At 38.4% G+C, this 13,761-nt stretch overlaps 1 protein-coding gene across 2 annotated transcripts in view; it reads right to left on the reverse strand.

Moving 5' to 3' along the window:
• Positions 1-12,530, reverse strand: part of LOC141362494 (synaptotagmin-7-like) — a 128,119-nt gene extending 115,589 nt beyond the window's left edge. The window contains exon 1 of one of the 2 annotated variants that reach the window (XM_073864653.1): positions 11,697-12,530. In XM_073864653.1, coding sequence (XP_073720754.1) covers positions 11,697-11,733 — 37 coding nt within the window. In that variant the 5' untranslated portion in view covers positions 11,734-12,530. The remainder of the gene's footprint in view (positions 1-11,696) is intronic. The other variant, XM_073864654.1, reaches the window with a different exon arrangement.
• Positions 12,531-13,761: the final 1,231 nt, after the last annotated feature.

Raw genomic sequence — 13,761 nt, forward strand, 5'->3', positions numbered from 1 at the left:
TGTGTGTGTGGTTCTGCCTACATTACATGTACATTTATGCATTTAGCAGATGCTTTTATTCCAAAAAACTACAGAGCATTACAAGGTATAGACTACATTTTATCAGCATGTGTGTTCCCTGGGATCAAACCCACAACCTTTTGCACTGCAAACAATGCTTTATCGCTGAGGCTACGTTTACATGGAAACGATCTGAAGAGAAAACACAAACGTGGCGTTGCATTTTTATTCCACGTTTATACGAGCGTTTTTTGGGGGAAATCAGCGTGCATATGGTGATGCAAAAGTGTGTGATATTCGATGTAGTATACACTCCAGATGGCTAGGTGGCAATGTGAAGCACTGACACACAACAACACCAAGTCCACGCACCTGCATGTGTCTGGTTTGCCTCCGACAAATTGGAGCATCAACAATTTAATAGAGGTAGGGGTGTGACGAGACACTTAATCCACGAGACGAGACGAAACACGAGAACGAGACGAGACAATATTTTTACACTTTTTAAGAAACCCTCAATGATAAAATAAATGAATAAGAAACTGAAATCACATTATTTTTAAATGTTTTAACTAATCAAGGACTGGCCCTAACAATTATTTTGCTAACTGATAATGAAGTAATTTGTTATTTTGGGGTAATAAAAATAGACCCAAGTGAGCAGTAGCATTTAAAATTGCATAATAACGAAGATGCAATAATAATTGGTTCAAATAAAGTATTAAAACCAAGTTACATTAAACAACATTTTGTGGCCTATAAATAAAAATCATTATGTATGTATTATAACAAATGCCTGCAGGGGGCGATAAAGGACTCGTCTCACGGACGCTGTTTTCACTTTCACTTTCACTTTAGACGGAGAGAAACGCTTATTTTTAGTCAAACAATGTTTAAATCCGTATTAATATTTAATATATGTCCATTTCTTTACACTAGAAATGATACAGCCACTGTCATTTTTTGAGCAAGAACATGCAGACATTAAATCATGTAAACTCTGTGTGAGGGTTTAATCTGCTGAGACTTCACATCTGACACTTATCAACAGACAAACACAACGCGTCTCAGACTTCACACGAGCTCCCAAACGAACATTATTGGAAACCTAAACAAAAAAGCAAATGCAGTAAAAGACAAATATAATGCATGCACTGTCAAATTTCAGATCATTAACTGAGCATTACATTCGCAAGTCGTGAGCATATTACAACTATTTGCGATTAACTAAATAATTAGTAAACTTTATAATTGTTAATAATCTCTAATAAGACAGTGATGAAGTAAATGCAGTTTAAAAATGCGACCTCCAAAGGATGCAGTCTTTTATTTGAGAAACGGCCAGCACCTCCACAAGAAATCTTGTGAGACACATGTAATCTCGCGAAACACATTTAATCTCGCGAGATCTCGTCCACGAGATCTCGTCACACCCCTAAATTGAGGTAATAATGCACCTTCTCTGATCAGTAATAGTAGCTGTGAATATTTCGTACAACTGCTGGAAAGACTCTTGTATATTTATCACAGGTGCTATGGCAACTAGAAGGTCTAACATATGGAAATAATCCGACATGTTTGTTGTTATTTTCCTGAACTTGCGCATGTCTGTGACGTAAACGCGTACGCGACAAGAGGCACCGTGACTTTTGCGTTTTTACCATTAAGACGGGAACACGACGGTAGAGCGTTTCTAAGATTTCCACTCTGGAGGGTGGGTTAACTTTTTTAAGCCCCAAAAACGCTGTCGCCGTGTAAACGAAAGGCACATCCGATAAAATATTTGTACCTTTTCACCCTCGAGCGTTCTCGTGTAAACAGGGCCTGAGCTGCTGTAAAGACCAAACATTCCAATAAGAACCGTAAAGTCTGAATTCACCAACACTGCTAATACTTAACATACAGTACGAAACTAAAACGTTTAATAGAAATTAATCATAAAATCGGAAATGCAAGATAGGTTTAGGGGTTGAAATATAACAATAAATAAAACAGTTAATGTAGGTAGAAAGTCTATATATGTGTGTAAGTTTGTGTAACGTCTCACAACAGCTTTTTACACGTAACACAAATGCTGTACACAAAACCTGTTAGGATTGCATTCACGAAACACTTTAAAGAGGAACTATCGTCCAATTCATGATTTTACATTTCCTTTGGTGTTTAAGTGTTTATTAGTTATCGTTTCCAGCGTAAATCCAGCAAAGCATGCACAATGTAGCATCATGCCTGTATGTTACCTGAAGCCTTGTATACTTTTGTCTGGCTCCACAGCGCGAGCCTCCATTTGGGGAGGTGTTTATACTCGACGCACAGACTGGGTGCCGGCATGATGAAACGTCATGCTCGGCTAGATTTGCCTGGAACTCGTGTTTGTTGGGTTGCAGAGCCGCGCGCAAAGTTACAAAATTTGACGTGCGCACCGGCAAGCGAAATGGGGTCTCGCGCACTAAACGTGCACTACCGCCCACTCCGCGTTGACGTCATTTTTGCCGTGCACACCCTCGCGCTCGTGTGGACACGTCGAGTATAAACAAGGCTTAAAGCTACACTGAAGTTGGCAGTTTGATAAATGCTTCGAAATTAATTCTTCAGTTTAATCTTTGTGTTCTTCAAGTTCAATATTTGTGTGCTAAAAAGGTAAGTTCCTGTAGAGACAGCAATACACATTCTTCTTTTTTGCCAAGTAAATGAAAAGTCATCAATGTCTTCTCTCTTGCTGTATAACAATCTCATGAGATGATCACAATAATGTCCTTAAAGGCGGAGTCCACGATGTTTGAAAAATGCTTTGGAAAAGGATACAGGCCGACTACCAAAACACACTTATAGCCAATCAGCAGTAAGGAGCGTGTCTACTAACCGACATCCTTGCCGGGTTGCGTATGTGTGGGGCGGGTCTATCAACAGAAGGTCCAGATTCTATTGGAGTAGGGGCGTGTTTGTTTAGGTGATTTCAAATATCAACATTGGCTTTCAAACATCATGGACTCCGCCTTTAAAGTCAAGTTAAATTCAGTTTGTGCATGATTACATGATATACCAATTTTGTTAATACTGCATCCTAAATTGTGAATAATTAAGCTATATATTAAATGCTGAAGTCAATTTCTGGAGTGTTAACAATTAAAAGAAAAAAAAAACGTAAACAAGAACCGTAAAGAACCGAAAACCGTGATGTGAATCGAACCGTGGGCTTTTGTGAACCGTGCCACCCCTAATTTGGAGCTACAAAAATTTATGTGGAAAAATAATGCGTTTTTTAACCATAAACCACTCAAACACAATGTATTAAACCAAATACACAAAATAACGTTGTTTTTTAACAATGAAATAGGTGCACTTTAAGATTTCATAATGCCATTTGTACTTGTCATTTAGAAGGAATATTTTTCCGCTAATGAAAATGGACTATGATCTCTCTCTCTCTCTCTCTCTCTCTCTCTCTCTCTCTCTCTCTCTCTCTCTCTCTCTCTCTCTCTCTCTCTCTCTCTCTCTCTCTCTCTCTCTCTCTCTCTCTCTCTAACACAAGCATAGGCTTTCCTCACTTGACCATGCCCAACCCATCCATTAAAATTTCACCCATCCAAACAAAGTCAAGCATTAGCGAGGACTCGCAATCACTCCGTCTCAATAACACCATCTGCATTTCAACCAAACAAAAACAGGACACACCCATCGTCCTGCACATGACAGCGAGATGTAGGATGTTGGCTGTAAGACTAACATTTGAACAACCACAAAATAACAATCTGCACTTATCCTAATGACCTTAATACTTACAGGATATAACCGTATGAGTCATCACAGTACCGGCATTTTTCCCAGAATTTGATTATATATTAAATAAACAGCCTAAGTAATGCCTTTTTTTAAATAAGATAATTTGATGTTCTCGTTTTAATCTAAACTTGACGGAGCAAGAGATACAATTATTCCTTAATTAAAAAATATGACAAGTCTGACATCCATATATAAACAACTTCACAACATTACATTTAATCGGCACGCACACAGACAGCGCATCAGGTGAATTCTCTATTAACAACTTTATGTTGATAACAAGCTCACAAAATCTCTACCATATGACACAGTGCTCGTTGTTTAGTATATACTGTACTGTACCTCCCAGTTTTAGTATATGTGATGTAAGGTAAAGTCAGAGCTCGCTGTCTCTCTCCTATTCTCAATTTCCATCTTGTCCCTTTCCATGCTAATCATTTTAATGACCGTTACATTGCTGCAAATTACATTAATGCCCACTAGTGCCATAGATTTGTCGAATGATAAATACTGCCTCAGAAGATATGATTTCACACAGTTCATCTGGAAAATATTTGTCATTGTTGACTGAGGCGTTGCGCCACTGTTTTGATTCAGTCCGACCCCGGGGTTGAAATTAGCATTAATCAATATGATTGACAGACTTCTAATCTCTCATCTGAGCACTGGATCTGATAGTGAGGTGTTATTAACAATCGTTTCATTAATCCAGACTTGTTGATGGTTTAAATTTTTTTTTAATTAAAGTCCCCCTGTAGTCGATATTTTTATCTCTTAAAAAATACACTTTGAGCATCATATGTAAGTTTTTTCTGTGACAGTAATTTCTTCATGATTTAAAGGCGGGGTGCATGATCTTTGAAAGCCAATGGTGACATTTGAAATCACCTAAACAAACACACCCCTACCCCAATAGAATCTGGACCTTCCTTTGATAGATCTGCCCCACACATACATAACCAAGCCAACGATGTTGGTTAGAAGACACACCCCTTACTGCTGATTGGCTACAAGTGTGTTTTGGTAGTCGGTCTGAATCCCTTTTCCAAAGTGTTTTACAAAAAATAGCTTGCATGTAACTCTACACCCCTTGCCTCATTTAGTATAAATGAGTCTGTGAATATGCAAATTAGTCCCCGCCTGTACTCAGTGCTGGAATCGTTTCAGCATCAAGTCTATGTGGCATCCATAGAAATATGTGACGTGCCGTTGGGTTCATTCTACCTTAGCCGGCAGTGGGATGGGTCTTCACTATTATCGTAATTTTTTAACACCTGTTGATCACTATTAAAATCTGTGTGATGTTGTCATACGGCGGTCATTTTTCTGTTACCCTTTTTGGCCCTTGGTTATTTTTTGCGTTCAACGTTTGTTTGCCCATTTACCTTGGTATGTATTAGTTCAGTTATGGTTACTTTGGATATTTGCGATTGTGTTAAGTATGTAGTTTTATTTAAAATATAAATTTCCCTAAGGGAATTTTCCTTATTCAAAATGTTTTATGAAGTTTTTTCGTTAATAAATATTCTTTGCGAGAGGTCCTAGGTTCGAATCCCGGACGAGCCCCCATATATGTCACGAGTGGCTCAGGCCGTGACAAATGAGGAAGGCCACAAAAACAAAGAAAATTTATTAACGAAAAAACTTCACAAAACACTTTAAATTTGCCAGCTTAGGTAGGATGAACCCAACGGCATGTCACATATGCCTGATTCACTCGTTCAACCGTGTTGATGTGACTGGTTACATTTGTGTCGTAGAAAATCGTTCTAATTTTATGAAGAAAATACTCAGCAAAGTTGTTGAATAATAAAAATTGCACATGGTTTCTCTTAAACAGGGTTCCCACATCTTAGTAAACTTCAAATTCAAGGACCTTTCAAGGACTTTCCAGGTCCAATACCCTCAAATTCAAGGACTAAATGTGGGGACACATTTCAAGTGAAAGCAAGGTTACATTGTGTTACCTTTTAAGATACATTGTTACAGTTCCCTTTTGAGGGAACTCGTGCTGCGTCACTGCGGTGACACTTTGGGAACGTTTCCATGGGTAAGTGCGTCTGAATGTGTATATCAAATTCAACCAATGGTGAGGCTTAATGACAAAGACAGGGTGAAGCGAGAGCCAGGAAGTATATCGCTATCTAAAATATTGCCAAAGACGGCGTTACAGGGACGCAGGAAGTATGGCAAGAGAGACGCAGCGTCTCGTTCCCTTCTCAGGGAACAACAGTTACATACGTAACCCGAGACGTTTTCATGTGTCAAACACAACTATGCAAAAAAGCATTTTGGTATGAATCAACATTCACATACAGAAGATATAAGCATTTAAAGCAAACAGTTTAGCACGTGTGCTTAAAAGGCTAGAATTTTAATTATATTATCCTACACTACACAGGGAATAATATGGATTTTTTTCCAGAAAACTTCTTGCATAAAAAAAGATTCAAGCACTTTCAATGACCTGTATCTATGTATGCATATTTTCAAAAACTTCCCAGAGCCTTGAATTTTTTTCTCCCAGATTCACTAACTTTCAAGGATTTCAAGGACTCGTGGGAACCCTGCTTAAAGCATATGAAAAACAGCACACATACTTTTTACCAAAGGGCGACTTTAAGTAAGAAAATGTCCTTCAAAACAGAATACTTATTACTTATTTTACTGTTACAACGAATGTTGCTGCCATCACGACAACTGCAATAGGAAAGAAACAATTGGAATTCTTAAATGTAACCTTTTCAATATTAAGGTCACTCAATTTGTTTTAAGCACCATTGAGGATGGTTGTTAAGGCGCATTTTTCAGTTAAATTCAACCATGAAAATGAACATCAAGGCTGTTGCACTTCATTCAAGGTCATGTCCACACTTCCATTTGCCAATAAAACCAATCGTGTACAGAGCCTGCGAAGGGAATGCAAAAAATAATTTCCAAAGAATCGTAAGGAGGCACTCAAACTCGAAAACATGTGGGCGTATTCATTAGCTGCCAAATTTGCTATCTAATATTTATTAAGATGAAGAGGCTCAAATTCAGAATCAATTTCCTTTTTCTTATAACAGCGAGCTGGATCGTACACAGCTTAAAATCAATGCACCCTCTCACTTATCCCTCCTATAAAAGCTGGGTACTGGTTTCCAATTACTATCCCATGTTGTCTGAGTTCAGGTACTGTGAGTAATTTTCTAAGGAACGACGGGTCAAAGGGCCGTCTCTCAAAGGGCTCTGCGGCCATCTTCGGTCAAGCCTTTTAAAGGTTTTTAGAAGGTTTTATACCTCTTAAGGCTAAAAGCAACAAATCCCAGGGCAGATAATGGCCACGCAGTTCACTGGATGATGTACAGACATAATTATGTCCATCTATTAGTAGTGTTTCAAGTTGTGAACGGGTTTTGAACAAATCTTTTACATGAACAAATTAATTCCCAGCATCAACCTCGAAGGTCAGACTGAAAATTGAATGGGAATACTTCTTCAGAGTAACCTACAGTAGAGAAAGAGAGAGACTGTACAAACACATACCGAGCAGATTGCTAAAACTAAAATTTTCAATATCTATGGACTATCTCGTACTATTAAAGGAAAACATCACAGTTTTACAATATTTTACTATGTTCTTACCTCAACTTAGAAAAATTAATACATACCTATCTTTATTCAATGTGTGCACTTAATATTTGTACAGCGCCTCATGAACGTGTTAGCATTTAGCCTAGCCCCATTCATTCCTATGGTTCCAAACAGGGAAGAATTTAGAAGCCACCAAACACTTCCATGTTTTCCCTATTTAAAGACTGTTACATGAGTAGTTACACGAGTAAGTATGATGGCACAAAATAAAACTTTTGTTTGGAGCCATAGGAATGAATGGGGCTAGGCTAAATGCTAACACGTTAAGAAGCGCTGTACAAAGATTAAAAAAGATCTAAGTTGAGGTAAGAACATAGTAAAATATTGAAAAACAGTGGTGTTTTCCTTTAAGGCATAGTACAAGTAGGTGAATTGGGACACAGCTAGTGACTCTAGTCATTAGGCTACGTAAAACCACGGCAGTGAAAAATAATCTCTGGGGGCCCCAAATGTCGTACTAATCCCCCCAGGGCGACCCTGACTATCTGTTATAATTTTGCAGTATAGATGCACAACTTGTTTGTTTTTTCACATGTAAGTGCAGACATTCATGCGAGATCAGTCTATGGAAGTACAGTACAGCTACGGACAATTTGTCAATTTTTTCCCTCTGTCTGTGTGTCTCTTCCTCTTTCAGATCAACAGGATGCATGAATAATACATGAACTGTCAATCATTTCTAAACATTATATCCCTCCTTCTTTTGTGCCTCTGTATAACACATTCATCATATTTACACAAACACACACACGCATACTATCATCCATGAGGGCGGTCAATGTACAATGCTACTGTAAATGTTAAATAAGAAAAAAAATTATGGCCCAAAAAGCCACAAGCCATAAAAATATATGCACAAGTAGCCTACATAACCGCTGCTGTAAATGCCTGGCAAGCGAGTACATTGTAGATATTAAGCAAGTGTTTTTGCAGAAACAATCATTAAATACTCAAGGGGGTGAGAGATTTAACTACCTATAAACAGGTTGACTTTAAATAAAATACTCTGCCAGATTTGTTTGAACTGTTGCTTCACTATGACAGTAAATGACCTAAAAAACATGGCCATAGAAAGCAGTTTACATTAATGTCCCCTTTAGGGCTCTTAGAGGCAGTGCTGAAATTGCAATGTACACTCGAATTGTGTACTTATAAATAGTCTGACACATTTCTAAAAACAACCAGGCATGAATTTAAGCTTGCTTAGCAGAAGCTACATTCCTGTAAGAAGTGTCAAAGATGACATTTCTGTAATATCTCAGTTATTTCTCCTAAACATCAATGAGATTAAATTGAGAATAAATTAATCTTTGGTGTATCAGATATTTCTTCTGAGAAAAAGATCCAGAAATCTCACAAATGTCTCCGTTAGAGTTTTAATAGATGAGATCTCAACAATGTCATAAACTAAGCTCACAATTTGCCAATACAGTCAATATTACAAAAGATTTAATATAAACTCAAACATTTCTCATCAAATTTACACAAATCCAGAATATAACAATAAAAAAATTACAATAAAGGATTAGTCCATTTAAAACAAAAAAAATCCAGATAATTTACACACCACAATGTCATCCAAAATGTTGATCTCTTTCTTTGTTCAGTCGAGAAGAAATTGTGTTTTTTGAGGAAAACATTCCAGGATTTTTCTCATTTTTATGGACTTTAATGGACCCCAACACTTTTAATTCAGTTTAAAATTGCAGTTTCAAAGGACTCTAAACGATCCCAAACGGAGCATAAGGGTCTTATCTAGCGAAACGATGTCATTTTTGGCAAGAAAAATAAATAATATGCACTTTTAAACCACAACTTCTTGTCTTCCTCCGGTCCTGTGACGCGCCAGGGCGACCTTGCGTAATACGTCATCACATCAAGAGGTCACGGATGACGTATCGAAACTATGCCCAACTGTGTTTACAAGTGTGGAGAAAGAACACCGTTCCGACGTTGTTGTATGTCGAAAGATACTAATTAGTGTTGTGACCTTTTCGACAGCAATACGCAATTACGTGAGGTCGTGCTGGCTCGTCACACAGCCGGATAAAGAAGTTGTGGTTTAAAAGTGCCAAAAATGACAATCGTTTTACTAGATAATACCATTATGCCTCGTTTGGGATCATTTAGAGTCCTTTGACGCTGCGTTAAAACTGCAATTTTAAACTGCATTAAAACTGTTAAGTATTGGGGTCCATTAAAATGAGAAAGAACCTGGAATGTTTTCCTCAAAAAACATAATTTCTTCTCGACTGAACAAAGAAAGACATCAATATTTTGGATTACATGATGGTGAGTAAATTATCTGGATTTTTTTTAAAGAAAATGGACTAATCCTTTAATTGTACAGCTCTATGCTATTTTAGGAGAAACATCTGAGACATCGTTGATACACATCTAAGAACATCTAAGAAATCTCCTGAGCTATGAAAGAGCAACCACTGTGCAATAACATTTTACTCGGGGTTAACAGAAGACATATAATACCTGCAAGACTTCTGCTTTGTTTAAAGCTTCTATGAAAATCAAATCAACCTTACATGTATCTCTATATGAGGTCATATGAGCTCAGATGTAAAAGCCGCTAAACGCCACATCAGTCAAAAATGAGGCTATTAGGTTCATCAAATACATTCTCTTAAAAAATCCACTTAAACCTGGACTTGCATTTGAGCTCCTTATTAAGTCACTAAATGGTGAGTAACAAGCATGGAAATTTTTTTGACACGATTCCAGATTGTGCCTTGTGTACACAGTCTGTTCGTAGTTCGATTCTCGCGACTCAAAATGAGTTATTTCCCTCATTAACGGCCTGTTATACAACACTTATGGTGTTTTAATCAAACACAATTAATGAACGCACAGTTGCGTTCATGTGACCGTACTAGCAGAAACTTACCTCATTTACCTCAATTAACTCGTAAAAATAACGACCATTCGGTAAAATAACTGTAAACATTACAGAGAAATCCCTTCAGTTTAAGATCGAACTCGCGCTTCCCGCCTCCACCTTGACACGCGCGAAGAATTCAGAGCCGCTCAACGGCGAAATTTGACGTCACTTAAACTCTCCACAAACACACACCTACTACAAGAGCTTTACTAACAGCTATAAAGGTAAGCCCAGACTGGGTGAAACTGATGCAAAACGATCTTAAAATGGTTCTAAACATCTGCAAATAAGCAAACTCTGGCTGAACGTCACATTTACTTATATTAAGGACATAAAGATTGACAGGCTCAATACGTATTCATTGGGATAAATAAATTCGTTTTTTTGCATATCAAAGTTTGACAATGAAAAAATTAAAGCCTTTCTTTAAAATTCTGAGACAATTCTGTGTCCAAAATTGTTCTCTATATGGCTCGTATTATAGTTGGGGACTCATCCGTGACCGCCTTCTCTATTCAAACCCACACAGTCGTATTCACGCCTGTTACATCCACACTGCCATTACCCCTCCTCAAACATTTGAGGCATTTTTCTTTATGTCTTTTCTTTATGTTTAGCAGCAGGTGTTGCTGGCACAGCCCGAACGCTTTTGCGCTCGTAATTCCAATCACCTCCCGTCCGTCCGGAGCCCCGGAGCTATTCATTTACCGTGGGAGGGACACCGGAGAAAATTATAGTGGACGCCCCGTGAATTTACGGGGAATCACGCTTCGGAAACACGTGGGAGAAATAACATAAATAACAGCCACCAGCAAGGCGCCCACGTAATATCATAAGGATGCACGAGGATTGCTATAATGTCGCGGTGATGTTGCGCGTAACTGAGAAGAGACGCAGTGTCTAGCCACGATTTGAGATGCTATGACCTTGTGATTTAGTCATATGTCCTTTATCAAGTCTCTCGGTGTCAGGGTATATCAAGGAAAAATGCATCAAAGAAGCGCGCATCGGGCACACCAAGTACTTCCGAAGCGATGTATTTCATTATGCAATAACAAAGACCTTCAATGCAAGTGCACGGGACCTCAAATCAAAGTTTTTTTCCTCCTATCAAATGTGCAACAACGCAGCATTGCCACGCGAATGCCCGTTGGCAATGCAATTGAGCGCGTAACAATGTAAAACATTCAGCGCGTGCCTATGTATAAAACACGGGGGGCAAGGGGGCGATGACCCCGTGACAGCAAACAACTGTTTGATCGTGCCAACTACACCATCCCAAAACCCTCTCGTGCCACCCCGCCGGACCAGCCTGCGCGTGCCAGCACCTCTCCATACGAAGGTACTCCAACAAGTTTTAGGTAAAAATAAATAAATCACTCACCTTTGCTGTAGTAGCCCTCCTCCCTGTTCAGATACATGGCTGCTAACTGAAGATGTTCTCCTGGTTGGATAGGCTGACGTGATCTCAGTGGTTATTGTTACTCCGCCGGGTAAACTCTTGCGGTTCCGTAAGTGTTTATTGTGTCGTTGCTCGGCGGAGAGTCCTACTAGAATTACGCGCGAGCAGGTTGTCTGCACATCTACTTTCTCTCCCTCCACACATACGCGCGCGCGCGCGCGGTGACGTGCTTTGAGACATTGCCCCACGGGTGGGGTGGGTGGGTTGGGGTATAGAAAGCACTGGAGCTGTTATGGTGTGTATACTGTATGCATGCACATATATAATGCTTTGACAATGCAAAACATTCATGCCAAATAAAACTTATAAATTCACCATGCATGCTCGAGTGGCTTGCACAGTGAAAGATTTGCTCTTGGGAGAAAGCGTCGTGGATGTGTGCCTTTAAAACAAGATTGTTTCTCTCCTTTGAGTCTTGAAGATGCACCTGGTACCCACTCGAGTAAGTGTCACACTAGCTGAAGGTGTGCTTGTTGCATAACATCCTATTTGTGCACCCGTGGCGCAGATGAGACTCCGCAGGTGGGGTTGGTCGGTCACTATCCCGATGGGGAAGGAGTCCGTGTTCTCAGCGGGTTGCACCTGCCCCGCCTTATTGGCCCGGTTCTCACGCACAGGTAGTGATGGGTATCGTGAAGAGAAAAATAAGTAGAGAAGAGCGAATGAAGACCTACAATAAACAGCATCTCCCCCGTCCCACGGACTCATTGCGCACGCCGCTCACGCCTCTAAAAAACTGATGGATTGCATGTCAATGTGGCGGCGTCTAGCGGTGTAATCGCGCCATTACAACAACAATACACCTGCAGTTAAGAGAGAAAGACAGACAAACTTTACTATTCTGTCATCATTTACTCAACCTAATGTCAGTCCGAAACCATATCATTTTTTATTTGTCAAAATTTTTATCCTGACATAATGTTATTTGTACGGTAAAACGTCCAATGAAATTGGGCTCACGGTTGTGAAAAATGAATCATAAAAATATTAATTCGACACGTGTGCTATATTTACAGTATACTCCAAAGCCATACGAAAGCTTTTTGTGAGGAAGAGACAAAATTTAAAGTGATACGTATTGAAAATCATAGCCTACCTGTTTTTGTTTACGCAGATTTATAGACGATTTCATCGGACGCACGTGCGTTGTGGCGGTGGGCGGAACTTAACTTCCGGTCTCAGTTTGTTTAAAGGGGTCATAAAATAAGTTTTTTTACAGATGTAAATTAAGTCTGTGGTGTTCCCAGAGTGCGTATGTGTAAATCAAAATACGCCACAGATAATTTATCATAGTATGTTAAAATGTACACGTTAGGCCTGAGCAAAAATGTGCCATATTTGGGTGTGTCCTTTAAAATGCAAATGAGTTGATGCAAACACTGATTGCAATGATGGTGGTATGTTGAAATTGAAACTCAATTGTGCTGTCAATTATTTATCTTACAGAAAATGGTTTACCAAAACTAAGTTACTGGGTTGTTCTTTTTCATGTTTTTTTAAGTTGAGCACTGCACTGCAAAAAATGATTTTTAAGAAAAAAATCGTAGTATTTTTGTCTTGTTTTCAGTAAAAATATCTAAAAATTCTTAAATTAAGATGCTTTTTCTTGATGAGCAAAACGACCCAAGAAAATAAGTCTAGTTTTTAGACCAAAAATATTAAATTTAAGTGATTTTGTGCATGAAACAAGCAAAAAAATCTGCCAATGGGGTAAGCAAAAAATCTTGAACATTTTTCTTAAACACTAAATTCAAGTAAAATTCAAGAAAAATTTGCTTACCCCATTGGCATATATATATATATATATATATATATATATATATATATATATATATATATTTTGCTTGTTTTATGCACAAAATCACTTAAATTTTATATTTTGGTCTTATAACTAAATTTATTTTCTTGGGTCATTTTGCTCATCAAGAAAAAACATCCTAATTTAGGAACTTTAAAATATTTTTACTGAAAACAAGACAAAAAACTA

This window comes from Misgurnus anguillicaudatus, unplaced genomic scaffold, assembly GCF_027580225.2.
Source record: "Misgurnus anguillicaudatus unplaced genomic scaffold, ASM2758022v2 HiC_scaffold_27, whole genome shotgun sequence".
NCBI classification, from domain to species: domain Eukaryota; kingdom Metazoa; phylum Chordata; class Actinopteri; order Cypriniformes; family Cobitidae; genus Misgurnus; species Misgurnus anguillicaudatus.